This window comes from Phalangium opilio, unplaced genomic scaffold (genome assembly GCF_054372755.1).
Source record: "Phalangium opilio isolate 3A_F unplaced genomic scaffold, DU_Popi_V2 ptg000045l_1, whole genome shotgun sequence".
Taxonomy (NCBI): domain Eukaryota; kingdom Metazoa; phylum Arthropoda; class Arachnida; order Opiliones; family Phalangiidae; genus Phalangium; species Phalangium opilio.
This window is the reverse complement of record NW_028324168.1, coordinates 570,992-598,972: the sequence shown is the minus strand read 5'-3', so window position 1 is coordinate 598,972 and position 27,981 is coordinate 570,992. Positions and strand designations below refer to the sequence as shown.

Genomic DNA, 27,981 nt, shown 5'->3' with positions numbered 1-27,981 from the left:
TGCCGCCATCATGAGCGGAACTAGCTTAAAAGTTCTTCGGTAGTTACCATAAAAACCGAAGAATATTTTTCTCGTGAAAATTTTCCAAGAAGAACACTTGATTTTTATTTTTAATTATTTAAACATGACTATCATATTATTTTTAATCGATACGAGCGCTTCTATGAACCAGCGCACATTTTTTGGAGCTAGACCAACACTTTTGGATGTCGGTAAAGATGCCGTTGAAAAGTTTATTAAGGTAAAAACAAATAAAATTAATTAGGATTAAAAATATTTAATTTTATTAATATTCTTTTGCAGATTAGACAACGCGATTCGGCGAGCAGAGGCGATAGGTATATGTTATTAACGTTTGAGGAACCGCCAGCAAATATAAAGGTGATTTTTGGGACGTTTTTCTTCTGGCGAAATAGGCACTCGGTAACTGAAAAACTTGGTACAACAACTTCACGATGCGTTTGTTCACTTCGTCAAAATCCAAGTTTCACTTAAAACCTACGACTTTATTTCACTTTTATTAATCGAAATTGATTAGCCCTTGTTTTTAGTCACCGACCGCCATTTTCGCTCGCGCTGTATTATGGGATATTTTCAGCGCCTCTCCTCTTATGACCAACAAGCGTTTGGGGGTGCTTGATACGTAGTGGGAGATCGGGAACGCTCCATTCTATATTTTCCAAGGGGGGTATTGCGTAGAATTTCATATACATGTTACGACGTGTCTGGACTCCATGCTACGAATTTCCTTCCTATACTATGTACTTCTTTACCTTAGAGAGGGAAAGGGACGTACGAGGGGGTTTTAGCCTTTAATACTACTCTAAAGTGTAGGTTGTTATAGGATAGCTCTGTTCGTGGTTTCCTAATGAATTGAGGGAAAGGCGGGAACGTGGGTTCTGAGACTATTAAGCATACAAACTTCCCTATCTTCTTCTGTATTAATACTTCCAGCCTGAACGGGTTATGTTTTTGATTTTTCGATAAGGAGTCGGACATTTGGCAAATTCACACATTATTTAACTGATATCTTGCGCACTATATGATTTATCTATGAATATTAACATTAAAATACAATAATTACATCAAAAACTTAAATATTAAACCTTAAAATTATCTCGAAATCTCAACGTTAATTTTCTGAAAAGTCAAATGTCCGACTCCTTACTTCATCTCACGGGCCAGCTGTACTGACATGTAAAATGGCGCGTGGCTTCTTCTGCCGATGTATCTATTCACTAAATAAACTGCAGGGGTATCTTAGATTCATCATAGTTAGTAAGCGCTGACTAAAGCTTAATTACACTGACAGGTTACTCGGGGAAGGTTTTATAATTATTGGCGTATAAAATAATAGACTCTACCAACGTGTTTTTCTTTGTTTAATAAGCATATGATATGATTGAACATATATTTTGTGGGATTATAATTGGGCCAATATCCTATTGATTCTGTGGACATTTATACGCGATTCTGAACTGCGCAGAGTGGGTTTTGAAGCCTACTAATAAATTAGCCTAACAAGATTAAGCGTAACTTAAGTAGACGCGTAACATCTTGTCTATAAGAAAGTCATTTTATGGACAGACATACATCGCGTTGTCATAAGACGCCTTAAACCCCTTGTAGGTCATATTTGACCTGAAAATAGGTTCAAATCATGTTCAAATTCAGTAAATACAGTTTTTACTTACATTTAAAACAGTTATTTTATCACTTAATTTATTATTTTACGGATTTAGACCATATTTCTTATGTTTTTACCCGAAATTAAATCTCAAATGGCCGGATTTTTTGGGGGGGGGGGGGTCGCTGGGGGGTGGAAATTTAATTTTTCGTCGTGAGAAATTAACCTTTGACGTTTTTAGGCTGGTTGGAAGGAGAGCCACGCGACCTTTATGACGGAATTGAAGAATCTCCAGTCTTTAGGCATGACTACCATGGGTGCGGCCTTGAAGAACGCCTTTGACCTTTTGAATGTCAACCGAATGCAAACTGGAATAGATACCTATGGTCAAGGAAGATGTCCATTCTACCTCGAACCCTCCATCATCATCGTCATCACCGACGGAGGAAGGCTCAGTAGTACCCATGGAGTTCAAGATGGGGTAAGTATCAAATTCGGTCCTTTGAATTTGGCGGTGGGGTTGAATGAAAGTTCACTTTTCTCAGAAGTGGATGTTCCAAAGTTCTTGAATATTTGACCATATATAGCCCAGATTATGGCCTACAATATGGTGTCAATAATTATTAGATCGCATAATTAGTTTGGAAGATATTATTTAATTAGTATTTAACAATCGGCTATGTTACATCTATGAATTTGGCGGTGGGGTTGAATGAAAGTTCACTTTTCTCAGAAGTGGATGTTCCAAAGTTCTTGAAAATTTGACCATATATAGCCCAGATTATGGCCTACAATATGGTGTCAATAATTATTAGATCGCATAATTAGTTTGGAAGATATTATTTAATTAGTATTTAACAATCGGCTATGTTATATCTATGAATTTGACGGTGGGGTTGAATGAAAGTTCAGTTTTCTCAGAAGTGGATGTTCCAAAGTTCTTGAATATTTGACCATATATAGCCCAGATTATGGCCTACAATATGGTGTCAATAATTATTAGATCGCATAATTAGTTTGGAAGATATTATTTAATTAGTATTTAACAATCGGCTATGTTATATCTATGAATTTGACGGTGGGGTTGAATGAAAGTTCAGTTTTCTCAGAAGTGGATGTTCCAAAGTTCTTGAATATTTGACCATATATAGCCCTGATTATGGCCTACAATATGGTGTCAATAATTATTAGATCGCATAATTAGTTTGGAAGATATTATTTAATTAGTATTTAACAATCGGCTATGTTATATCTATGAATTTGACGGTGGGGTTGAATGAAAGTTCAGTTTTCTCAGAAGTGGATGTTCCAAAGTTCTTGAATATTTGACCATATATAGCCCTGATTATGGCCTACAATATGGTGTCAATAATTATTAGATCGCCTGATTAGTTTGGAAGATAGAATTTAATTAGTATTTAACAATCGGCTATGTTATATCTATGAATTTTGACGTGGGGTTTCATAAAATTTCAACTTTTTTGAAACTGGTTCTCAGTGTATGCTCTTGACAATTTTGACTATAAATAGCGCAGATTGTGGTCTTCAAAGCGGTACTAGTCTCTAGGCCATCCCTTAATTAGTTTAGTATAAATTAATTTGCAATTAAAAATTGCGCGAATTGAAATATTTCGCAGTTAAATCTGCCCATGCATTCAGCCATGCCAGGATCTGAACTGACCAAAGAGCCCTTCCGTTGGGACCAACGTCTTTTCGCGTTGGTACTGCGTCTCAATGGTACGCCGTCGAGCGACCGTGACGCTACAACTGTGGTACCAACTGATAACTCTCCAGTTGAAGATATGTGCGACGCGACTGGAGGTAAATATGAAATGACCTCGGGCTTGTCGTGTGACGATTGGCTTGACCTTCAAGACGCCAATTTGTTGTTGTTCTCGTTGTACAGGTCGATCTTACGCGGTGTCCTCGCAAAGAACTCTGATGCAGTGTTTAGAATCTTTGGTGCAAAAAGTGCAAGGTGGTGTCGTCATAAACTTTGAAATGATTGGTTTAGAGCCTCCTCCCACCAATAACGGCGATCCTGACGTCATAGAGTTGGATAGTGGTGTGGGCGGTAATAAAATCGCGCGAAATAATAATAGTAACAATGGCGGAAACGGAAGTTCAGTGGCGCAACTCTTGAATAATGGTGGTGGTGGTAGTGGTGGTGCCAGTGTAAATGTGCAACCTCAACCATGGCATCGGTGTAGAAAGTTGATTTACGTGCAACGCTCCGCCCAAAAAGGATATTCCGTCGGACATTGGCCGATTCCTGAATCGTTTTGGCCTGATTTGGGTAGCCCCGCTTTGGTAAGCCTGCAGTTTTTTTTTAACTTCTGGTGGTGGTAGGGGGACGTAACGCGAAGCGTCGGTTGATTATGGGGTCCTTATTTAAATCGTGGACCTTGTGAAACTCGGAGAGATTACTGTACTGAATGCGTAGATTCCCGCGGTACCTTCAGATTTTAGGGAAATAGTCGGGTAATAAAGTTATGACCAGTTAGATGGAGTGCAAATTAACATTATCGACAAGTCAGTTCCAAAAAGCTTCATTTCATTAAGTTGTCCTTATTTAAATCGCGAGGCTCGTGAAACTTGGAGCTATTACTTTACCAAATGCGTAGTTTCGCGCGGCACCTTTAGATTTTAGGTAAATATTCGGGTACCAAAGTTATGATCAGTTAGATGGAGTTCAAATTGACATTATCGACAAGTCAATTCAAAAAAGGTTCTTAGTTTTAAAACTTCATTTTATTATGTCGTTAATGTTTAAATTGCGAGTTTCATGAAACTTGGAGCTATTACTTTACTGATTTTCTCGCGGTACCTTAAGATTTTTACGTAAACACTTGGGTAACAAAATTATGACCAATTATATGGAGTTCAAATTCATGAACATATCGACAATTCCAAAAACATTGTAGTCCAAACGAATCGCGTCCTTGTTTAAATTGTGAGGCTTATGAAACACGGAGCTATTACTTTACCAAACCTCTGGTTTCCAGCGGTGCCTTCAGATTTTACCTTAATATTCGAAACCCCAAAATATAATGAGCAATTATTGACCATGGCATGAATTTCATTAGCCCCCAAGATCCGCGCATCCAGTTGTCAAATTCACGTGCAATAACAGCGAAGCCATGGTAATCGAGAACCTTCCTTTCGACAAGTACGAACTGGAACCGAGTCCTTTAACACAGTACATTCTATCGCGAAAACAACCCACGGTCGCGTGGCAAGTCTTCGTCGCGAACAGTCACAAAAACAGCGAGTTGGGTCAACCTTTCGGGTACTTGAAAGCCAGCACCAACTTAACTTGCGTCAATTTGTTCGTCATGCCTTATAACTATCCAGTACTACTACCACTTTTAGGTAAAGTTGTCGTCATAAACGGGGAACGGGGGGGGGGTCTAGCTTTGACGCATAAATTTGACGTTGTTTCAAATCTATTAGACGAACTTTTTAAAATACATCGGTGTAAACCTACAAGAGAGTGGAAACAGCAATTTGACAGCTACTTAAAATACATGCCATTGTATTACGCGGGGGTACGTTAATTCACTTTATTCTCCGTGGGGGGGGGGGCTCTCGAGGGGGACCCGTTAAACTAAAGTATTTATTTAAATTTATAGCCTTTGAAAAGGGCTTTACAAAGAATGGGCGCTCCCAACCTAATTCCAGATAATTTGGAAAATTGTTTAAGTTACAATGTTTTAAATTACTTGAAAAGATTAAAAAATCAGGTAGGGTCCAATATTGTTAACAATTAGCCTTATTCCTGATCAGCGCCATCTACCCATAGCGGCGACTTTGAGAACTACTGTAAGCGGTAAGCCAATCAGATGTCGCTAAAATCTGGTGACGTCACTGACTGGCACTCTCGGGTCTTACCAAAAATGACGTCACCAGATTTTAGCGACATCTGATTGGCTTGCCGCTTACAGTAGTTCTCAAAGTCGCCGCTATGGGTAGGTGGCGCTGATCAGGAATAAGGCTAATTGTTAAGCATAATTTAAAATTGGTTGACTTGGCGTAATTTATTAAGGCCAAAGCGGAATTCGATAAATTAGTGGCCTCAGTTGGTACGGGTAAGTCCATGATACCGGACAGTATTCGAATAGGTCCGGCATCGTGTTCCCAACGTTTATCCTCATCCAAGGTCAGCGATATGACCTTAACTTCGAACCCAGCCATCGCCGAACGTTTCTCCGATTTGAGATCGGATTTGAACGATTTCGCCGGATTCGTTTTGGCCATTCGAAATCGCGAAATCAAAACCGAAAGTTATCGGAACCCGTTTGACATTCCTCGAAGACATTTACTAGATCACATAGCCAGATTACGAGCCAATTACTTGCAGACATCCGTCGCCCAAACGCGACTGCAAGATGATGGTATGTTTAATATTAGAGATGGGCTTACAGGGTCGTTCAAGGACAAAGAAACCCTTCTAATTTTAACACTAATTGGTGTTCAGATCAACTTCACAGCTTACCAGTTAGTCAGATGGGTAATTACCAAGAGTACTTGAAGAGAGTTCCAACGCCATTACGTGAAATCGAGTCTACTCCAGTTAGACAACACATGTTTGGAAATCCCTTCAAAATCGAAAAGGTCAGCCCCTTTCCTAACGAGGACACACTAGAGTCCTTGACCCTTGGTTACCAGATGTGCCTAATTATCTTAATCCTTTGCACAATCACCAGAGGATGATGGTAGACGAAGCGGACGATCTGGTTGGTGGAAATTCATCTCAATCTTCAAGCGGGCGTGGTTTGAAACGGTCAGCGACTGAAAGTCCCCCTGGTTCCCCCAGGACTAAGAGAAGACCGGGACCTTTACCCAAAGATTTCCCTGTGCGCAGGCCATCAACCCCCGTGTCCCCTATGATAAACGGTAGTCGTCCCTTCAGTCCTTCGCCCCCTTCGAGTCCCGTTGTTTTAAGTGTTCCAACTCTTAGCCCTCCTTCAACGCCTCCTCCTACCTCCCTCATTTCCGTGCCTTCCTCCGTCGTATCTCTTCCTGGTGACGTCATTGTTGCCACCCCAACGGACCCAACGCAATCTCAGGATAGTAGAAGAGGACCACCTGTCTTGGGTAAGAAACGTTTTTTTAACCATTCTTCAAGGTTTGTCATTGGGATCCAAGGATGTTAGGCCACTTAGCAATGATTTCTAAGGTTATTAGGCTTAAGACAAAGTTAGCCTTTTATCAAACAATTCCTTGGCGCGTCATGTTAATTCTGCTCCCTTCAATTACTTGAAGAACCAGTAACAGATTGGTATCCATTGGACAAACTCCAATCAACAAACAATGTCAGTTCTGAACCTCTGGTCATCCACCCATTGTTGCCTTCGGTCCTCAATAACACTTTATCGTCACCGAGTGTCCCCTCATCTTTACCCAATAGTGGTGGTGGTGGCGGTGGCACCGCGAGTGTTATTGTCCCCAATAGTACTGTCAACAGTCACGCGGTTGATTGGACTACGCAAACCAATCCTGTGGTCAACAGCCATCCCCACGAAAACGCGAACCCTATAGTATTGACCAATCACGTTGGCCCCGAGTTGAACCATAAAACAGATGGACTCGTTAATCATAAATCGGACGGGATAGTGCAGGTGAACAGTAATGACACCAATGGTCGGAATACTCTACCCAATTTCCTGTTGTGTTTGCAAACAAGGAATGAACATGTTCAAGCCAGACAAGCGCTCTTTAAGGAGGTCAGGAGACCAGGAAGAAGTGAGTACCATGTTTGGTTTCTTTTTAAGGGGGTAATTGGGGGTTTATGAGACTTGGAGGAATTAATCTGTTTTCTGGCGGACCAACTTGTGTTTAACTGGGGTTTGGGTCCTTGAGCTCATATATAATGGGTATGTTCCGTGACGTTCGGACTCATATGGGTGTAGTTAATTTAATTTAAGGGTTACAGTTATGAAACTTGGGGGAATTACTTCTTAAGTTACGGCCTTTCTCGTAGTATTATTAAAATTTATCTAAGTATAACGGAATTGAAGTTATGCCCCTTTAAAGATCGGGTCAACGACGTCACGTGGCTTGGAGACTCGTATGAATGTAGTTCATTTAATTTAGGGGTTACGGTTATGAAACTTGGGGGAATTACTTCTTAAGTTACGGCCTTTCTCGTGTTCTTATTAAAATTTATCTAAGTATAATGGAATAAAAGTTATGGCCCTTTAAAGATCAGGTCAACGACGTCACGTGGCTTGGATACTCGTATGAATGTAGTTAATTTAATTTAGGGGTTACGGTTATGAATCTTGGTGCAATTACTCTTTGGAATATGGCCTTTCGCGTGGTATCATTAAAATGTATATAAGTATAACAGAAAAAATGTTATGGCTATTTAAAGGTAGGGTCAGCGGCGCCTCATAGCTTGGGGATTCATATGACTGTAGTTAATTTAATTTAGGGGTTACAGTTATGAAACTTATGGCCTCTCTTATGATACCATCAAAAGTTATGACAGTTTGGAAATAAGATTAAAATACCGCGTCTTCATGATGATACCCAAATTTCCATCTCATCCAATCAGATTTCGACCGTTTATTCGACAAATTACGCGCGTTACAAGGAACAATGGAGATGCGCGTCTATATGGTGCGCGAAGTCATCAACGAGGCCAGTCGATTCAAAAGAAAAACCTTGATTACGCAATTACAACAATTCGAACAAAGGTTAGTAGAGACGGACAGGTTAAACGCCGTCAACACCAGGTGACCTTGAAATAAAATGGAATGACCTTTGATACCAGTGTTCCTCAATCAGCGCCCCCCTCCCCTCCCTCCCCCAACCCTCCTTAATTCATTATATTTAAGAATTCATAAAAAAAAATTGTTTTAAAAATTAACTTTATTCATCTGTTAATTTTGTTTTCATTATTCATGAACTTTACATATGTACTATAAAGATGAAATACCTATTTGTAAAATGGCAACAAAAAAATGTACAGGAATACTCTAGTTACATTGTACATATGAGTTTAATTTTCATTAGAAAAAAATTATTACCCAAAAAAAATTTACAAAAACTTTATGCCGGGAAAAATAAGTAAAAAATTTTGTCTAATAATTCGAGGTTTAATTGTGATTTATATATTAATGCTAATTTGGGGAAATTTAAAAAAAAAAAATATTTCGTCTCCTTTACATATTTACTCCATGGTTGAAGAAAAAATATTACGTCTCCTTTACGTATTTACTCCATGGTTGAAGAAAAAATATTACGTCTCCTTTACGTATTTACTCCATGGTTGAAAAAAAAAAAACATTACATAGAGAATAAGGAAAAGGAGTCGAAATAACCACAGGTTAATATTGTTATCTGTTTTAGTAAGAATGGTTTTTTAACTCCTTTGATGAAATCTCTCTGTTTCATGGAGTAACAAAAAGGAGTGCAATTTTCAGGATGTTTTTTTTTTGTTCATAGATATATGAAGTATAGCTTAATTTGAAGCATTTTTCTTTAAAGCTCTTTTCAACATTTTTTTCACACGCCTCTTATTCTTTCCGCAAGGATTATGGATTGTCGTTTTCAAATTTAAATCATTTAACAATTTAGGAGTACTCGGAACCACCTCAGGTTGGTAAATGTGTTTCCTTTTATTTGTTAAGCCTAATTTAATATCGGGGTCAATTATTTTAATTACTAAGGAATCTAATTCGGGAGGGTAATCGGGTTCTGGGAAAGCCAAACTTGAATTTATGCTTAAAAAATCCATTTTTTCCTCTTCTTTTAGCTTGTCTCTTGGGACTTCTTGTTTTATTGGGGTTTGGGGTGGATACGAGGTCTCGGGAGGGGGTGGGATTTTTCTCACGTCTTGGCTTGTTTTCGGTTCGACTATTTTTTTACGCGAATGGGCATTTTTAACAATGTTGACGAGGTTCACGTATTTACTTTCATGTTCATGAGATTTTAAAATTCCCAGGGCCAGAATGGATTTTAAACCGAATAATTTGGGGATTAGGGCCATTTCTTGGGACTTTTCTTTGAAGGCTACTATTGGAATGTTTTTCGATTCACAAATTTGAACTAAATGTTCGTTTAAATGTGGGGCTTTCCCCGTGGGGGACAAAATAACTGAGCATAATTTATCTCTTTCTACGTGTTTAGTGACGTTATTTACTCCTTTGATTAAACCATCCCTGAAACGTTAATTAGATTAAGTTTAAATATGATTAGGGTAAGCGCCTTACTCTAATGGGACCTTACATGTTGACTTTCTTCTTCGTTTTCTCAATGCTAAGCCTTAACATAATTAAAAATAGTTAATTCGGAGATTCTAATTAGATTTTATTGAAATTTAATTACGTTGGGGTTTCAGTGGGTTTCTCATTAACTATCCTGTCTAATTCTCTAATAATTTCTTTTTCAACATTTTCATCGATTTCAGGCCTAAATAACACTGATTTTATTTAATTACTCGCTTAAAAATAAAATTAACGTTAAACTTACCAATGAATGGCCAATGGGTTCATTAAAACTGTTCTCCTAACAGTTTTGGCTTTGTTAATAACCTTTTTAGGCCCCATATTGTTATAATAAACGTTTCTTTCATCAAATGTCAACTGAAACTAATTTAAATCGCGTTTAAAACGCTAAGCCTAAACCACGTGTCTAGTCTCTTTAAATTTTCTTCATTATTCTCGATAGCCGGCAGCACTGCAGTCATCATAACTTCCGGTAGCATTGCTATGGAGTATGGAAAATAGGCCGTTGAACGTCACCGCACCGGAAGTTACTCTCCCAATAAACTTTCCCGAATCCCTTTGTTGCGGCATTCAGCCAATCAAATTGTTGTCCCCCGTGACTCAGAGAGCTATGCTCAGAGAGAATGAAGGGAGATAGCAGCGTGAATACGGGGGTTTAAACTTTTCCGACCCCTATCATCCACAGCCTGTGGCGGTGCTTTTCTAGACTAGCGGAGACTTTTCTTTTGATGAGTGTGAGAAAAATTGAATGAGAGGGAGGGTGATGGAGTTTTCTCCTTGTAAATTATACTCGGGCCTAGGCCTAATTCAACTATAAAGTCGGTAAAAACAATAAGTATCCCAGTCCCCTACCTAAATATTTTACACCGTTTATACGCCAGGATGAATTTAAGGTGAGTTTTAACTCTAATTCGTTTTAATTTAGGCCTAAATTAGTTTTACGTGAATATTTTCTAAGTAAGAAGTTAAGCCTCGGTCTAGCGCCTCTCGCTTAAGGGCTACATTTCGTATATTGGCTTGAATTAATCCCAAACCCATAGTGGTTATTCATCTTTTTTTTTGTTCTCTCGAAAAGTGCTAAGCCTTAGTCTAGACTTTCATGTGTGTGTCTGTGTGGGAGGGGATGTGATTTAGTCACCCATTGTTTAATCAATAAGAATTTTCCACATAGCACCAGTGAATCATGTGAGATGTTAATTGACCTTTGTTAAAGTTTATAATTGTCTAAATTATCAGTATTCATTTGGTTATGTGTTGCATAGCGTGTTACTAAGTGAAATTGAGTATTTTCGTGTGAATTTCAATTTTTATGGTATGGTTAATTTTGTCAAAGTGTCTATAATTGTAAACCCAGACTACTATTTCCATATTTATGAAGTCAATTGCGAAATATATACATTACCTAGACTTATAAATCACATAATTGAAATAATTTTACAGTAAAGGATGTCTAATAGTTACTTTAAGTTAAGAGGTATTCTAATCTTAGACACACTTTATAAATATTCATAAGAAAACCCCCAAAAATTGAGTTGCAAAATCGGGTGAAATATTTGTTCCTGAGCAGTACATCCAACTGTTGAATAGAGAAGGTGCTTCATAATGATGGCATGTATTTATTAAAATAGGTCAATGCTAAGTTAGGTAATATTTTTTTGTGAAGTTTCCGATATTCTAAAACACTTTTTTTTCTTTGAAATGTTTTTTAGCTAAAATCAAAGATAGTGATGGAATATTGTGATCTATTGTGACATATTTTGGTGCCATTTTTTTACGTGATCAAAAAAAAAATATATATATTCGCGTGAAAAATCAACGTAATTTTCGCATGTGAAAATGCGCGAATTTAAAGTGGTAGTTTTGGGCAGTGGTGGTGTCGGTAAAAGTGCCCTAACTATGCAGTTTGTGTCTGGAACGTTTATGGAAAAATATGATCCAACAATTGAGGATTTTTATCGGAAAGAAATTGAAGTGGACTCTGCTCCGTGTGTTCTTGAAATATTGGATACAGCGGGAACTGAACAATTTGCTTCCATGAGAGATTTGTATATTAAAAATGGACAAGGATTCGTCGTTGTTTATAGCATAACCAGCCATCAAACCTTTTTAGGTAAGTTCACGTTTTAAATTAGTTAATTTATTGGTGTGACAGGGGATATGGTATTTCTTTTTTGCCTTCTGTTTTCAAATGAATTGTATTTTATTATTGTCAAACTGTTCCCAAGAACCAATTTTAAGCTACACATAGTTTTGACACTAGTAGGATTTGTACCATTTACACAAGGATGCCTGGCTTTTGACTCTACCATTGAGTCTGGCCTTCTTGTGTATAAATGGTAAGAATCCTTCTAGTCTGAAAATTATTTATATCCTCATGAGTTAATAATATAGTACCTCTCTAGGGACTCGGGAACTAGTATATTATTAACTCATGATATCCTAGAATTGGTTCTTGCCTTAAAAATGTATGGGTGATATCTAAGTGCTCTACTCAATTACCCCAAGTTAGACCTGGCCCTGTATTCTAAATTGCTTTTTCATGGCCTTTCCTCAAAAGAGCCGAATGTCCCTTCTATTTTTCATATATTTTTGTATCGTTTTGGGTGGCATCAGAAGGGGATAATAGAAGAAGGATGACACTCTGTATCCTCTTTTACTTCAGTTATGTAACGTGATTCTTCCCAGGCACACTCCCCCTTTTTGTTTGCTTTCCTGCCCATCAAACTTAATTCAGATGGGCATCGCACCGTGCTAGGGTGAATTCTATACTACTTTTGGTTGTACTAAATCCCCAGCAATCAAGTAGGCACAAACCTTGATTGTCTTGACGTGGGACAAAAATCCACAAGCGCATGCTCCTTGACAAATAGTTAAGCGCGCCGCTAATAGAGTAATGATGAGGGAATTATTTACATGGCGTATGTGATTCGGTTTAGTAACCTTTGACACTCCAAATGTAAGTGATGTTGGGGGAAGAATCATGTTACAATTACCCCGCCGCTTTGTGCTCGTACACTTCTCTCGAAGTGAAGTATTATATACTTCTGTTGGCACGTAAAGACTAAAGACGGACAACGAGGCATTCTGGTATTGGGAGAGCCCAAGCTGCGAAGACGCTAAGTCCTAGGACTTCTTGTTATGTTTAATAAATAAAACACTAAATCTTAAACTCAGAAAGTGTCACTATAAATTTTTATTCCCCGGTTACATAGGGTTAATTTAGACTCGTTGCTAAAGCCGAAGCTTGACCTATTTTTACCCTTTTTAAACGCAGATATTAAAAACATGAAAGAGCAAATAATGCAAGTGAAGAACACGGATCGAGTTCCAATCTTGTTAGTGGGAAATAAAGCCGATTTGGAACACCAACGCGAGGTAACGGCCAATGAAGGGGCACTCCTGTCACAATTATGGAGTTGTCCATTCACGGAAGCTTCCGCTAAGAACAAATGGAATGTCAATGACGTCTTCGCCGAAATTGTGCGCGAAATGAACTGCAATACGTCGAAAGAAAAGCAAAATTATTGCTGTTGCGTCGTTCTTTGATGTTTGAGAAACGTTTTTTCTACCTAAAAAAAAGTAATGCGGACAACAATTTTGCGTAACAAAAAAACTGAATAGTTTACGCTTTATTTTTCGTCAATGGAATAAGGAAATTGTACATTTATCCAGAAACAATGTAAGTTTAATTTTTAATTATTATTATTTTTTTTAATTGGAATTTTAAATTTCCTATTAAAAATCCTAAAGTTATAGTAAGATAAGCCTATTCTATACTCTTTCAGCAACCCCCCCCCCCCCATTTCCGTTTTTAAGTCGCTCAAACGCTATAAAGATACGATTCGATTCGTATTAATCATCTCTATCTATATAATCATGTAATTGCAATCTGTTTTGCAATTTTATTATCTTGCAAAACAAAAAGATAAATTTGGAATCATGAAAATGTTTTAAAACGCCCACTCAATTTTTATTATTGTAAAATATATTATTGCCATTGGTTTTGGGAAAACCATTAAAAGAGGGGATTTAAAAATTGGCTAGATAGTCGGGGGAATTTAAAATATGGGCAGACAGAGTTGGGGGAATTTAAAAATTGGCCAGATATTCTAAAAATTGGCCAAATAATCGGGGGAATTTAAGAATTGGCCAGATATTCTAAAAATTGGCCAAATAATCGGGGGAGTTTAAGAATTGGCCAAATAATCGGGGGGAATTTAAGAATTGGCCAAATAATCGGGGGGAATTTAAGAATTGGCCAAATAATCGGGGGGAATTTAAGAATTGGCCAAATAATCGGGGGGAATTTAAGAATTGGCCAAATAATCGGGGGGAATTTAAGAATTGGCCAAATAATCGGGGGGAATTTAAGAATTGGCCAAATAATCGGGGGGGAATTTAAGAATTGGCCAAATAATCGGGGGGGAATTTAAGAATTGGCCAAATAATCGGGGGGGAATTTAAGAATTGGCCAAATAATCGGGGGGAATTTAAGAATTGGCCAAATAATCGGGGGGAATTTAAGAATTGGCCAAATAATCGGGGGGAATTTAAGAATTGGCCAAATAATCGGGGGGAATTTAAGAATTGGCCAAATAATCGGGGGGAATTTAAGAATTGGCCAAATAATCGGGGGGAATTTAAGAATTGGCCAAATAATCGGGGGGAATTTAAGAATTGGCCAAATAATCGGGGGGGAATTTAAGAATTGGCCAAATAATCGGGGGGGAATTTAAGAATTGGCCAAATAATCGGGGGGGAATTTAAGAATTGGCCAAATAATCGGGGGGAATTTAAGAATTGGCCAAATAATCGGGGGGAATTTAAGAATTGGCCAAATAATCGGGGGGAATTTAAGAATTGGCCAGATAGTCTAAAAATTGGCCAAATAATTAGGGGTTTTAAAAGCCATGCAGTCAATATTTATGAAAATAAGTGGGCCATTTATAACATAGTTACTAAAAAGGGTGTCGGGGGATCCACCTGTGGCAGGTGGCCATCAGTCAGGTGTCACGTCGTGTCACAATTATAGCACACCTAACAGGAATTTATACCTTGGTTAAAGGTTTTTTTATTTGGAAACTCTAATCAACTAAATTCTGGTGTTAATTTTAAGGTCACCCTTACCAAAGAGAAAGGTTCTTAGAGCAAACGGGAAATTCATAAAAAAATATATTTATATATATATATAAATTATGAGTTTTTTCATGAATTATTTATGACGATATTATGATTATGGCGCGACTAATAAGCTGAGACACTCGTGACTTTCTTAATTAATGCCATATCCTCTTTGGAGCGCTTTTTTTTCTTCTCTCCTCTCTCTCTCGGTTTTAAGTGATAGTCGCCTAACTTCAAATACAGGGTGTTTCAAAAAGTGAGGGCGGTAATATCGAAGTACAGTGGGATCATGGTTCTATGGGAAGTTATTTTTTAGTAACTTCTATCGCCATTTGGCCTACAGGGCAATGTTTACAAAGTATGATTAGTGTAATACCCCTTTAAAATGAAGTATAAGAAACTGAAATAAAATTATAATTTAATTAAGAGGGTCATCTCTTAACTTAATTACCCCCCCCCCTTTATGGAAAACACCCTGTATAATTGGAACCTTAATTACTCGAAATCTGGTTGATGTGAGTAACTTGAAAGTATTTGCTATCTTTCAATAGAGGATAAGTTAGGCTATCATAATATCTATGCATTTCACCAAGAAGTGATATCTAGTTTATTTGGGAGAAGGTATAAGATGCCTAAGTTTTCGTGCGCCATAGTCTCAGTCCCCCTTTCAAAATACAAGGTGGGGGGGGGGGACGTAAAAGGAGGCCGGGCTATTTCGCCTCTCCTCAGTCGGAGAAATACACGTAATTTTCGTCATTCGTTGTCGCGCTGATGTGAGTTTTCAAGAACCAATGAGATGCTGGTTGTAATTTAGAGGCGGCGGAGATTAACTCCGGACCTATGTTTGGATTTGGAGATAAAGCTGGAAATGCGGCGAAGTTATACCTTCTCCCTAGTAAACTAGATATCACTTCTTGATTTCACCTTACCCTTTAAATTTGCAGAGTTATGACGAATCAAAGTTAATGAATCAACCAATCACTCGCGACTAACTCTTTGAAAGAGATATTTTTCATTAAATTATTTATGGTAACAATTAATGTTGAAAGTTTTAGTACGTTAGTCATTTCATTCATCTTTATTCCAAGCTTGACTGGTTTCGTTTTGGAGTTTAACATTCCCAGAAATTTCTTATAAAATTTCTACAAAAATTTCAAGTCGTTTCGGTTAAATAACTGTTTTATCAGTTTCACCCCAGTTTCGAATGATTTGGTAATTAGTTTATTGGAACTGATTTATGATTTTTGTAGCTATTTTTTTTTCTTCTGTTTCTTGGTAAACGTTCCGTTACTCCTTTCAAAGGTGATTATCTCCAGCCAGCCCTGATTGTCGGTGTAGGTGCGAATACTTAGCATCGTTAACTATGAGACATTTAGGGCTGTGCTAAGTCTCGGAAAGGATTACCCTGCACCTTCCTTTTAATAAACTTTAGTTAAAAATGATACTTCTGACTAGATTTTTTTCTCTTTATTTTTTAATCGAAAGGGCGTATAAAATAATGAAAAAGGTAAAACAGTGAAAACCACACTTTATTAAAGTAACAAATTTCGAGCTTTTCTATAAGTGGAAAATCGCACAATATCGTGATATCATAATAAGGTACATTTTTTCCCACGAATAGTTTTTTTAAAGGGAATAAAACCCGTCTCAATTGTGTAATTTGTTCTCATTCGCGACTATCAAAAATTCTTTCATTTCATTTACCTTCTATTGTTAGTTGTTACCCATATCGTATTTTGTTTATAATTTAAAGGGATACATCGGGCTACAATTTTTATTCTTTTTTAATCGAGATTCGAAAGAGCGTATAAAATAATGAATATCTTCAATTGGAACCATGTTTCTATCTACAATATTAAAGAAGATACGAGCAATTAAGTAATAAGTGTAATGGATGACACTACGCGTTAGGCTTATACGCGAAGCACTCCTATTGGATGCCTAGTACCACCTGACGTGTTCGTTTTGTCCAATAGGGGTACTCCCAGTGAGTTCTTGGCGGGAAAGCCTAACGCGTAGTGCCATCCATTACTCTTATTGCTCATATCTTCTTTAATATTGTAGATAGAAACATGGTTCCAATTGACGATATTCATTATTTTATACGCTCTTTCGATTAAAAAAAAAATCTAGCCTTTAGTATCCCTTTAATACGTATCACATTCCCTTTAAATAACACTCGAAAATTTTGTATGTCAATTGATGGCATACTAAATAAAAAAGAACAATATTATTAAAGGATCATAAAACCCTAAAAAAATGTTCCATCTCTGATTTGAAAGTGGTCCTTTTTTTCCTTATAGGAACAAAAAGACTGAAATAAGTTGTTAGGTTTCTTTCCATATTTATTCTGGCGTGAAATTCGCCGTATCTTGAAAGACATCTTTTTGGAACATTTTTTCTCTTAGGGGGCCCGCCAATTTAATTCCCGCATTTAACCATTAGGGCCAACGGTAAACTGAAATTTGACACCATCGGGTGGTTCTTCTAATAGATATCTATGCGCCCTCCCTACTCTTGATTAATAATTAGGCTTCATTGCTGACCTTGAATCTTCCGTCTTACGTTACGTAATTCACATGGAGGGGGTTATTTATTATGGCCTATTTGTCTGTCTGATGATCAATGGTTTTAGATTTAGGAAACTTCACTTTGTGGTGTTTTAACTCTAGTTCTGGCGGGGAAATCCTTTTAATATGTGATAACCCTATTACTCGGCTTTCCAACGATACTAATTACTTAGGGTTACAATAATCAGAGCCCGAGTAATTAAGTAAAATGTTCATAAACGTCTTTTCCATAGGATTAACATGGGTTGATTTACACGACTCTTTTTAACTGTGGTTCTATAAGAGATACAGATTAGTCCTTTGAGTATGTTATAGTCCTATTTCTCTCTTTTCCAACGATACTAAATATTTGGGGTTCCGTCAATCAGGGCCCGAGTAATTAAGCAAAATGTTCACAAACATACCCACCTCCATAGGAATAGCATTACACCTAACTTTGGAGGCTCATAACTCTGGTTCTACTAGAGATACGAGGATGTCTTTTGAGTATGTTATAGTCCTGTTTGGCCCCCATCCAACCATACTAAAAACAGAGAGTTACGACAATCAGGGCCCAAGTAATTAAGCAAAATGTTCACAAACATACCCCCTCATAGGAATAGCAAAACACCCAACTGTGGAGGCACATAACTCAGGTTCTACTAGAGATACGAGGATGTCCTTTGAGTATGTTATAGTCGTATTTAATCCCCATCCAACGCTACTAAAGACTTGGGATTAAGACGAACAGGGGCCAAGTAATTAAGCAAAATGTTCATAAACATACCCCCCTCCATAGGAATAGCAAAACACCCAACTTTGGAGGCTCATAACTCTGGTTCTACTACAGATACGGTGATGTCCTTTGAGTATGTTATAGCCCTATTTCTCCCTTTTCCAACGGTACCACAAACAACAGATTTTATTAAAGATAGGTCGAAAATAGAAATTAAAATTCAAACTTAATTCACATAATTTTCAACCATAATTATTAATTATACAAAATTAATTAAATTATTTGTTTACAGACCGCTCACGCAATATCTAAACAAGATGGAACAATATTTCAGTGTAAAATAAAAAGATAAATTTAAACATGAAAAACAAAAACAAAAAAACACACAAAAATAAACAACTTTCCAAATAAGTGCCTTACGAGTTTAAAAAAAAGTGAACATTTAAAAAACAAACTAGGATAATTAAATCAGCACTAGAAACGTCGATGATCTTCGAGAGACGACACAATTTAATTTTAATTTTCCAATTTTAAACACTTAAAAATAAACAACTACCTTGGGCGATCACTCGTGGAACTTGGAAAATAATTAAAAAAAAAGAAAGAAAAAGGTTTGCAAATTTTCAACTTTTTTTTCTTTTAATATTATATTTTTGTGTCAGAAGTTTATTACTCGGAAGTAATAATCGTTCTCAAATTATATTTGGGTGGTTTAATTTTGAAAGGCAGTTGGCACAATATAAATTTCTTATAGACCCCCTTAATACTATCAAAGGCGAAGAACTGCCTTTTCTCTACGTAGAAATTTCGAAAAAACAAAATATATATATAATACAAAACAAAAAATTAAAAAAAATAAAATACAAAATACGTCCGCATAATTTAAAATAAAAATAAAAATAAAATTTAAAAACAAAAATCAACAAAGTCAAATTCCTTTTTAAATATTTCTACATATTCATACGTTCTTCCATTAAATGTTAATGAACCTTTTTATTAATTTCAAGGAAAAAATTAAAAATGACGTTTAACAAAAAATAAAAAAAAATGTTTTCTACTGAATTTTTCAAAGGCGCGGGGTATAAATTCTTTTCTTATTTTTTCCTTTTTATTAACAACTGTCGCTCCCCAAATCCAAAATTTTTTGTATTATATTTATATACATATATATATATATAGTGTTATTATTATTATTATTATTCCTAGCTAATTGAAATAATTAGTTAATTAATTAAATAGATTTTTTATTAATTGTAATTAATTAATTAATACGCAGGCTTTCTTAAGTCAACACGCATGATTTAATTTTTTTTTTTCAAAGTTTCACGTTGACTTTAAATTAAATTAAATTTAAATATATATCGTAAGCAATATCTTCCATTTTTTAAAATTAATTAATTAACTAAGGTATTATTAACATTAATTTCATCCCCCGCCATTAATTAATTAGTTAAAATAATTAATTAGGATTAAACCTCCGCGTATTAAAAATATTCTGGCGTAATCACGAGAGACTGACGTACACTAATTAGCTCGAGAATTAAAATTAACGCGCTCTACATTGGCTTATAATGGAGCGTAAAGATCAAAGTTTAAACCGCGAGAAAAGAAATTTTGGGTGCTAGGAACGTCAAGTTTGATATTTTTTAAACAAGAAAAATATCATTTATAAATTAATTAAGAATTAATTTTTTTTTAATTACGTTCGATAGTCATGTACAGTATTGAATATTTTTTTTATTAATTCAACAACCCCCACCCCCTTTCTTGTTTTTTATGAGATAATTTTTAAATTAGGGTGCCTTATAAAATAATTGAACAATTTTTTAAATGATCTTAAAAGGAATAACAGAATGACCCTCTGAAAAATAAATAATTTGAAGAATAATTAAAAAAAAAAAGAAAAAAATCATCATTGTACAGCAGGATTAATTAGGAATTTTTTTATATATAATTAATTAGGATTAAATTAAATGTGTAATTAAGTACGGTATAATCAAAGTCGTCGGACTATATTTGGTACGATTTAGGAAACTTTATTTTTTTTTTTTGGTATTGAAATCGTAAGAAAAAAATAAAATATTATAAACCGATGAATGATAAAAAAGGAAAAAAAATTAAATAAAAGAAACCTGAGAAAAAGCACTATTTTTGGAGGCTTGTTTTTGGCGCTAAATTTTTCAAAATAAAAAATTAAAAAATAAATTAAAAATATCCCATACTTATTAAAAAGCAAATTACGTCACATATCAAACAATTAAAAAAATATTTAATATCAAATTTTAACTAAATGTTCTTTTTTGTTTTTAATATAATCATGGTGCAATAATGTTAATTATCCTTAACTATCATTCCATTAATTTCTATTCATCAAATTAATTAATACCGTTAAGTAAATCAAGCAAACGTTGTTTTACTTTTTTTTTCTCTCTTGTTTTTTTCTTTTACTGCCATTTTTATTACTTTAACATTTTTAAACTAAAGCCTCCAAAAAAAGACGCCTTAATTTGTGAATTTGTAAGAATTAAGTATTTTATAACATGAATAATAATAATAAAAAATGTTATCGTGAAAATACTTGTCACGAAATATTTTTTACAAAAATTTGTTACTCCTAAAGTTACGGTCCGAATTTGACCTGGTTGGTCCCATTTTGTAGCCCTGTTCACGCTGTATACAAGTAGGTATTCATCTAAACCCGATTTACCCTCTCAAAATAACTACACTCAATTTAATAACCCCCCCCCAACCGATCCAAACTTAATTATTCTCAACTATAAATCTTTATAAATTGGTCCGAATTTGACCTAGTCGGTCTTATTTTGTAGCCCATTTCAGACTCTACTTAATAACATCTTTTTGCCAATAATAATCTTTGACCAATAAATAGTCCACCAATTTCAGTAGCCCAGGAATTAATAGACTTCTACTAGACTACTTGGAATCTTGAAGAGGCCATCTGATTGAAGTTAAGGGGAAGGGCTTAAAACTTTGTTAAACCAAAGACTCCTCCTTCCACGCGTTTCATTGGCTATTCACATAAATATAACAACAGCGTTCGACCCTACGTTTACTGATTCTGATTCGTTCAGATCAAGCAAAGGGAACTGGGTTCAACGCGCGGAGGTCACGTGGCTTCTAAGTTCAAATACATTATGCATGACGTCAGGGGTAGGTTACTACACCTTCTCCCCTTTAATTCAAGGCAGAAATTCCCAGTAAATAACCTGTTAAAGATTCCAAGTAGAAGAAAATCTGTCTATCCCGCCTAAATCCAGAGACAGTAAAAGTACATCCTTGAAACATAGTTATTACCACGAATTATTTATGCGAAACACGAACTGATGGAGACATTCGATTGATGTACTATGAACTCCTTTTTTACCAGGAAACCCGTTGGAATGGAATCCAAATGAAAATGACTCAGTGGAAAACACTTCAATGGGTGTTTTTCGTTTCCCCTTGTAACGAAATTACGTAGGCCTACGATAAAAACCAATGACATTCATTTTAGAGACCGACCCGAGGCTTAGCAATTTATTGTAACCATGGAAACCATCTTTTTGTTTTTATTAAGAGTTCGATAGACTATCCAAAACGGCTTTTCCCTACCGCTACCGTGAGTGTGTGTGATATAATAGGTTTGGACAAACTGACCGCCGGTCAACTACGTTTTCGAGACACGGGAGAGACGGTCTATAGTTAAATTAAGGTCAATTTATTTATTTATTTATTTATTTACTTATCGATTGATCATGGATAAGTTGGAATTTAGTAATCAAGAAAATTCAAACTTAGAGGAAAAGGTTTGTTTTTTATGAATTTATTCGATTTTCAAATGAATATTTATTTTAATATCGCTGTTTTAATATATTCTTGGGAGTGTTTATTCATAATAAAAACTATTAATATTCCTGAAATTTTTTAGAAATTATTTAATGTATTGTTAGAACGTTTTATTTATTATAATTTTTCTGATAATTGTTGAGCTAATTTATGGCGAAAGATAAATAATATTACTCGTTTATTCAGCTGCAACTTAAACGAAAATATTTAGAAAAATTGCGCGAATTTTGTCGAGAACAAGATGAACAAATATTGAACTTGGAAGATCACGAACAAAATTTATTAAAGAACATAGACTACAATCACGTATGTAATTTAAACGACATTTCTGGAGTATTTATTTATTATAGTTCTAAGGATTTTGAACTTTATCATAACAAACAAAAAATTTAGGAAATTCTACAATCGACTCAAAAGGAAATTGATTCTGAAAAGGCCTTAATTAAGATTAAATTAAACGAGAAACATTATCTCGATAAACAAACGGAAAAAATGAAAGTTGAAATTGAGGAATTTGAGAAAAATGGCGTAGCTTTGGAGGTAGTAAAGGCTTTTAATCGGGATTAATTTAACTTTAATTACTTATTGCGACGTTAATAATATTCGACAGAAATGGCTAATAGGTCAAAAACGAAAGTTAGACGACTTGCAAGAAGCTGTTGTTTGGGAAACTGACAGTTGGCAGGAATGGTTACAAAGAGCTTACGCTAATGAAAAAACTAATTTTACAATTAGTAAAATGTTGGGTCAAGATTCTACCCTAATTAAAGTATAATCCCCGTTAGTTTAGATTAAGAATAACTTAGGCCTAATAAAAAATTTACAGGAATTAGGCTTGAAGTTGGAGAAAATTAATTTAGAAGTTACGAACTGGAAAAAGTTACGCGACGACGCTTTTAACGATCAACTTGTTTTTCAAATGGAGTTGAAACGAAACACCCATGAATTTTCAAACGCCCACGAAGACAGGCGAAATATTTTGAAGAGATGGGACGAAAGCGTACAAGAAATGGAACGGAGAGATGCCAGACTAGTATCCTATGGAAAAGTAGGCTTACGTTTCTTAGTTAAGCCTAATTTTACCGAAAAGTAGGCTTAAGTATCTTAGTTAAGCCTAATGTTATGGAAAAGTAGGCTTGCGTTACTTAGTTAAGCCTAATGTTAAGGAAAAGTAGGCTTAAGTTTCTTAGTTAAGCCTAATGTTAAAGGAAAAGTAGGCTTCTTAAGTTTCTTAGTTATGCCTAATTTTAAAGAAAAGTAGACTTAAGTTTCTTAGTTAAGCCTAATTTTAAGGAAAAGTATACTTGCGTATCTTAGTTAAGCTTAATTTTAACGAAAAATAGGCTTAATGATCATAGTTAAGCCTAATTTAAATTTTCAGGAGATGAAATTAATAGAAGATCGCGTCGAAACATTAAACCGAGTTTCCCAAATGAAAAAGGACCATTTGAACGAGAAATTAGAGGTCAAAGCGAATATACAAAGTCAATTGGAACTCCTTAATAGCGCCATGATGGATTTAAAACATAGTTTATCTCAATACGGCCCCGAGAGCCAGCTGGAAAATGAGGTAAATATTTATATATAATACGGATTGACCTTTTTTTGACCCTATAGCGTACTTCGTTTCGCAGCTTGACGCGTTGAAAAATCAAGTTAAGAACTTGTCAATGGATGAAAGAAATTTGCGATCAGCCATTTTCAAAACTAGGGAGGAAACCATTAAGAGGAACCAGATGTAAGCTTAAATATTTTGGGGATTTCTTTTTTTTTTACCCGCGTTTGTTACGCCTACTTAACGAACAAGGGGTAGATAGGATTCTAGTATATCAAGTTCAAACTCATGTTTAATTTAAGCATCGTTTTGGGGAGGGAGGCGTAAATATTTTCCTTTTCTAGTCCTCTTGAGAGTTATAGGGTCCTTGGAAAAATCCAAGAGCGGGACAAAATGCTTCTCGGTGGGATTCTAACTTTCTAAACGATTCTTGGAATGGTTTTTCTTTCTTTTATTTCGGTTTCTAGTCTGTCAGATTTGAAGGACAGATTTAAGACGATGGAGAAAGAGTACGCCTCATTGGGACAGAAGTCGATGTCGGTGGAGCTTCGATTAAATATGTCTAAATCAATGATGCTTCAAGAAGAAAAATTTATTGAGAAAATGGACAAAAATCTACACAAATTAAAAGAGGACTTATCGAACCAACAACGGAAATCGAAGCTTTTAAGAGAGAAGTATCGAACTGTTGGAAATTTCCTACAATCGGCCTACGCTACAGCTCGCGAATTATCGTCGCAAATGAATAAAATCGATGCTAAAACAGAAAATATCGAAAATACTTTGAACGAATTGGTAAGTTAAAAATTATTTATTAATTATTCGGTGTTAACAGAAGTATGTAATACTTCACTTCGAGAGAAGTGTACCACCACAAAGCGGGGTGGGTAATTGTAACATGATTCTTCCCAACATTCCTTAGCATTTATTATAGCAAGGTTACTAAACCGAATCACGCGATAAATAGTTCCCTCATCATTACCCTATCACTGCTTAACTATTGCCAAGGCGCGTGCGCTTGTGGATTTTTGTCCCACGTCAAGGCAATCAAATTTTGTGGATTGATTGCTGACGATTAAGTATCCCAAACAGTTATAGAATTCACCCTAGCACGGTGCCATGCCTGTCTGAAGTTTGATGAGCGGTAGAGCAAACAAAAAAGGGGGGAGCCTGGGAAGAATCGTGAATTACATAACTAAAGTATTAAGAGGATACAGAGTGTCATCCTTCTTCTATTATCCTCTTCTGGTATTAATTATTTATAAAATATAAATATTGCAATTAGAATTTGAAAGAAAACGATTTAGAAGAAATATACGAATTAATTAAGGGCACGGTTCAAAGGTCAACAACCGAAATTGATCAGAAACTTTTAAACGAATTAAAATCCATTCGCGAAATCCGCGATGAAAAATTTCGTCATAGTCAATGTTTGAGTTCCAACTTATATCGAACTTTGGTTAGTAACGATTTAATTTCAACTTTAATCATAGTTTAAATAACTTTAATTAAACCATAATTAGGATGAGATTAAGAAATACGCCGCGGAATTAGACGAAGTTAAATTAGATCAAAAAGTACGCGAAGATGAAACAAATAATTTGGATAAAAATATCGAATTTGCTCAAGCAACTTTTAACAGAGATACCAACAAGAAACAAGTAAAAAATGAGAAGAGAGTTAATTGAGTTTATTTATCTTTAATTGAGATTAATTAATCGCGGGGGAATTTTTAAAGGAAATGATGGTTGAAAGTTGCTTATTGCAAGTATCAGTCAGACGTTTGCAAATTTCGGTAGAGCAATTAACAGATTTTATCGGCAAAACCGATCTGGAAATTATGGAAACCCAAAACGTAAGTTATCAGAAGAAAATAGTCCATTTTTGTCGACCTGTTGAGGAGAAATTAACCAATTTAGGCGATACAAGAAAAACTATCATTGATGGAACAATTTCGAAATACTTTCAAACTTCAAAGAAACCGACTTTCCGAGGAGAAGCAACTTTCGGCTGTTAATCTACAAAAGTGTTTAACGAAATTAAAAGCGTCGGAAGCCAGGTGAGAGTGAGACACTTTTATTAAATTAGAGGGGTGGTTATATTGGGTATTTTTACGGGACTTCTTGTTTTGAACGGGGCACACCGCACACCATGGGGTACTTTTGTCCTCGCGCACCTGTACCCGGAATAACCCTTCCCTTCAAATGGGACAGAGGAAGGAGTTATATTATCAGTTGTATGCCCCCCCCCTTTCCTTTTTTAAACAAGTCGACGCGTTGCATGAAGAAACTTAACCCATCCATGAATATATAGTAGTCATTTTAAGGAGTTTTTTTTAATATTCTGTTAAGGTACGATATATTAAGAAAAGGTAACTTAGAAACAGCTACGGATCCCGAAATGATGATTTTAAAAGCTGAAAAAGAGAAACAAAGTCTCGAAAGTCAAGATCGCGATATTGAGGACTTAATAACTAAAACAGACCAAGAAATTCAAGCTTTACGTAATTCTTTGGAAATGCTTGAAAAATCAAATTCCGAAATTAGAAATAAAATTAAACCGCCTACTAACGAAGTTAAATCTCAAGTAATTAGTCTTTTTTAATAATTAATTTAATTTGGGGAGCGTTTAATTCAATTGTTTATACGAAATTAAGGTTGTTGAATTAGAAAACAAGTTACAATTACTTTATAACGATTTATACGAGAAACAGCGCGAATTAAAACATTTGCAAAATGAAGTTAAAGAACTTAACCTTACTTTGCAAAAATTGCAAACTGAACATAATGATGACGAAATCAATTTGAAAGAAGTTTTGCAAAAAGTCGATTTTTTGACTCAGCATTTAGCGGAGCATGAGATTAAATTAAGAAGAGCCGATAATCAAATAAATAAAATATTAACAGATAAGAAAAATGCACCTTCAGACTCCGTGATAGTTAGTACATTTTTTGTAATGATAATTTTTGCGTGTCAGAAGTCTATTAACTAACAATAATTAATATACTTCTGACACACATTATCTAATTAATAAATAGGCTTAATTACTTTGTTTTTTTGCAGAACGATATTTCTCTTAAAATTTTAACAGAATTAAAATCTAAAGTTGATAAAAACGTTAAGGAAATCTTATCAGTTTATCCTGAAACACATGTTTATTTCTCATGTGAATCTAAGGTAAGTTTTGATGAAATTTTCAAGGTAATTTCATGAAAATTTCATTAAAAATTAAATGATTTAATTTTAATTTCAGCCTACTCAAACTTATACTAAAGATAATAATAATTGAGTCAAAACATTGTTGTTTTATTTATTTAAAAAAAAAATCCCTTGAGTTTTTCCATGGAATTCCGCTCTTTATTAAACATACACGAAAAGTGTCATATTCTTTTTTTTTTTTTTATATAAAAACCAAAAACGCATAAAGATGTTTTTGTACAATATCATATATAATATAATAATATATCATTTTAATAATTTCACATTAATGTTTTGTTTTTTTTTTATTGGAACGTTTATTGAAGACAGAAGAAATTTTGGTCATCCTGTTCAACAAATAAGCTGAACATTTTTTTAAAATTTTATTTATAATACATGCACTTGTGGTTGTTGTTGTTTGTTTGTTTGTTGTTAAATTCAAATTGTGTCTCCATTTTTCTCGTAAAAAATTTCTTGTTAACAAGGAAGGTCTAATTGTTACTAATCTAATTTAACCAAAACGAATACTTTGGATAATTTGAAATATTGCTGCAAAAGAAGTTTAACGAAAGTTTTCAAGCTCAATCTAAGATCAATGTATAACATATTTTAACTTACCAGAGCCACAAACAACGAAAATAAACAAGCCTAACATCCATGGTCCAACTGGGTATTTTTCATCAGCGGGTTTCTATCAATAAATTAAAGGTAACTGCGTTTAAACCTTAACCTAATTTTATCTATGCTACAAATGTTCTAGAAAAATCCAGAGCTAATTAATTTAAAGAGCACATCATAACGTGTCAATATGAACCGAGGCTTAACACGCCGCTAAGCTAAACTTCGATTTTAAGTTATTTAGGCTTCATTTTTCGGGTTAAAAGTTAGGGATTATGTTAAAATGTGATATTAATTTAAACTTACCGTCGTTTTAGGTACATTTCCCCTTTGAGTAACGTTTTTACTGGCTTTTTCGTTAGCCACGCGCATTCGTTGACTGAACACCATCTTGACGTAAAGTGAATAGGACTCAAAAAGGGTCCTCACTCCTCAAACCTGGACACGTCGGCAGCCGGAAAAAAAAATTAGGCCCAATTACGTAAGTCACGAACTTC

General features: G+C 35.2%; 5 protein-coding genes across 5 annotated transcripts; 3 read left to right on the top strand and 2 right to left on the bottom strand.

The window, feature by feature from the left end:
* The first annotated feature begins 106 nt into the window (after positions 1-106).
* IntS6 (integrator complex subunit 6) lies at positions 107-8,722 on the top strand. Its single transcript, XM_089837592.1, has 13 exons — positions 107-241; positions 304-381; positions 1,869-2,108; positions 3,265-3,448; positions 3,534-3,937; positions 4,714-4,999; positions 5,081-5,175; positions 5,260-5,370; positions 5,673-6,021; positions 6,105-6,241; positions 6,334-6,724; positions 6,893-7,372; positions 8,187-8,722. The coding sequence occupies exons 1-13, from the start codon at positions 125-127 to the stop codon at positions 8,369-8,371; spliced, it is 3,057 nt and encodes a 1,018-aa protein (XP_089693718.1). The 5' UTR covers positions 107-124; the 3' UTR covers positions 8,372-8,722.
* Positions 8,486-10,394, bottom strand: LOC149676558 (uncharacterized). The gene is made up of 4 exons (XM_089837625.1): positions 10,106-10,394; positions 9,962-10,045; positions 9,863-9,898; positions 8,486-9,795 (listed from the first exon to the last, which is right to left on the bottom strand). Exons 1-4 carry the CDS (start codon positions 10,180-10,182, stop codon positions 9,096-9,098), a joined length of 897 nt encoding a protein of 298 aa, XP_089693751.1. The 5' UTR covers positions 10,183-10,394; the 3' UTR covers positions 8,486-9,095.
* Positions 10,395-10,569: 175 nt separating this feature from the next.
* On the top strand, positions 10,570-20,842 carry Rap2l (Ras-associated protein 2-like). Its single transcript, XM_089837629.1, has 4 exons — positions 10,570-10,754; positions 11,571-11,971; positions 13,136-13,540; positions 18,560-20,842. The coding sequence occupies exons 2-3, from the start codon at positions 11,698-11,700 to the stop codon at positions 13,405-13,407; spliced, it is 546 nt and encodes a 181-aa protein (XP_089693755.1). The 5' UTR covers positions 10,570-10,754; positions 11,571-11,697; the 3' UTR covers positions 13,408-13,540; positions 18,560-20,842.
* Positions 20,843-22,685: 1,843 nt separating this feature from the next.
* On the top strand, positions 22,686-27,069 carry LOC149676556 (coiled-coil domain-containing protein 39-like). The gene is made up of 13 exons (XM_089837601.1): positions 22,686-22,882; positions 22,940-23,161; positions 23,495-23,683; positions 23,748-23,851; positions 24,136-24,463; positions 24,954-25,127; positions 25,192-25,329; positions 25,407-25,523; positions 25,588-25,727; positions 26,020-26,254; positions 26,325-26,606; positions 26,732-26,845; positions 26,922-27,069. Exons 1-13 carry the CDS (start codon positions 22,853-22,855, stop codon positions 26,955-26,957), a joined length of 2,109 nt encoding a protein of 702 aa, XP_089693727.1. The 5' UTR covers positions 22,686-22,852; the 3' UTR covers positions 26,958-27,069.
* On the bottom strand, positions 26,954-27,952 carry LOC149676555 (stress-associated endoplasmic reticulum protein 2). The gene is made up of 3 exons (XM_089837638.1): positions 27,791-27,952; positions 27,485-27,557; positions 26,954-27,415 (listed from the first exon to the last, which is right to left on the bottom strand). Exons 1-3 carry the CDS (start codon positions 27,872-27,874, stop codon positions 27,378-27,380), a joined length of 195 nt encoding a protein of 64 aa, XP_089693764.1. The 5' UTR covers positions 27,875-27,952; the 3' UTR covers positions 26,954-27,377.
* Positions 27,953-27,981: the final 29 nt, after the last annotated feature.

Bases quoted from the DNA above. Each gene is read 5' to 3' on its own strand.
- IntS6 (XM_089837592.1), top strand. From the start codon at position 125: ATGACTATCATATTATTTTTAATCGATACGAGCGCTTCTATGAACCAG. The intron at 382-1,868 runs GTGATTTTTGGG...TGACGTTTTTAG, and splicing joins AACCGCCAGCAAATATAAAG to GCTGGTTGGAAGGAGAGCCA. The intron at 3,449-3,533 runs GTAAATATGAAA...CTCGTTGTACAG, and splicing joins TATGTGCGACGCGACTGGAG to GTCGATCTTACGCGGTGTCC.
- LOC149676558 (XM_089837625.1), bottom strand. From the start codon at position 10,182: ATGGGGCCTAAAAAGGTTATTAACAAAGCCAAAACTGTTAGGAGAACA. The intron at 10,046-10,105 runs GTAAGTTTAACG...AGTGTTATTTAG, and splicing joins AACCCATTGGCCATTCATTG to GCCTGAAATCGATGAAAATG. The intron at 9,796-9,862 runs GTAAGGTCCCAT...TTAACGTTTCAG, and splicing joins ACGAAGAAGAAAGTCAACAT to GGATGGTTTAATCAAAGGAG.
- Rap2l (XM_089837629.1), top strand. From the start codon at position 11,698: ATGCGCGAATTTAAAGTGGTAGTTTTGGGCAGTGGTGGTGTCGGTAAA. The intron at 11,972-13,135 runs GTAAGTTCACGT...TTTTAAACGCAG, and splicing joins CAGCCATCAAACCTTTTTAG to ATATTAAAAACATGAAAGAG.
- LOC149676556 (XM_089837601.1), top strand. From the start codon at position 22,853: ATGTTGGGTCAAGATTCTACCCTAATTAAA. The intron at 24,464-24,953 runs GTAAGTTAAAAA...TATTGCAATTAG, and splicing joins AAAATACTTTGAACGAATTG to AATTTGAAAGAAAACGATTT. The intron at 25,330-25,406 runs GTAAAAAATGAG...GAATTTTTAAAG, and splicing joins GAGATACCAACAAGAAACAA to GAAATGATGGTTGAAAGTTG.
- LOC149676555 (XM_089837638.1), bottom strand. From the start codon at position 27,874: ATGGTGTTCAGTCAACGAATGCGCGTGGCTAACGAAAAAGCCAGTAAA. The intron at 27,558-27,790 runs GTAAGTTTAAAT...ATTTATTGATAG, and splicing joins GAAATGTACCTAAAACGACG to AAACCCGCTGATGAAAAATA. The intron at 27,416-27,484 runs GTAAGTTAAAAT...CTTCTTTTGCAG, and splicing joins TTTCGTTGTTTGTGGCTCTG to CAATATTTCAAATTATCCAA.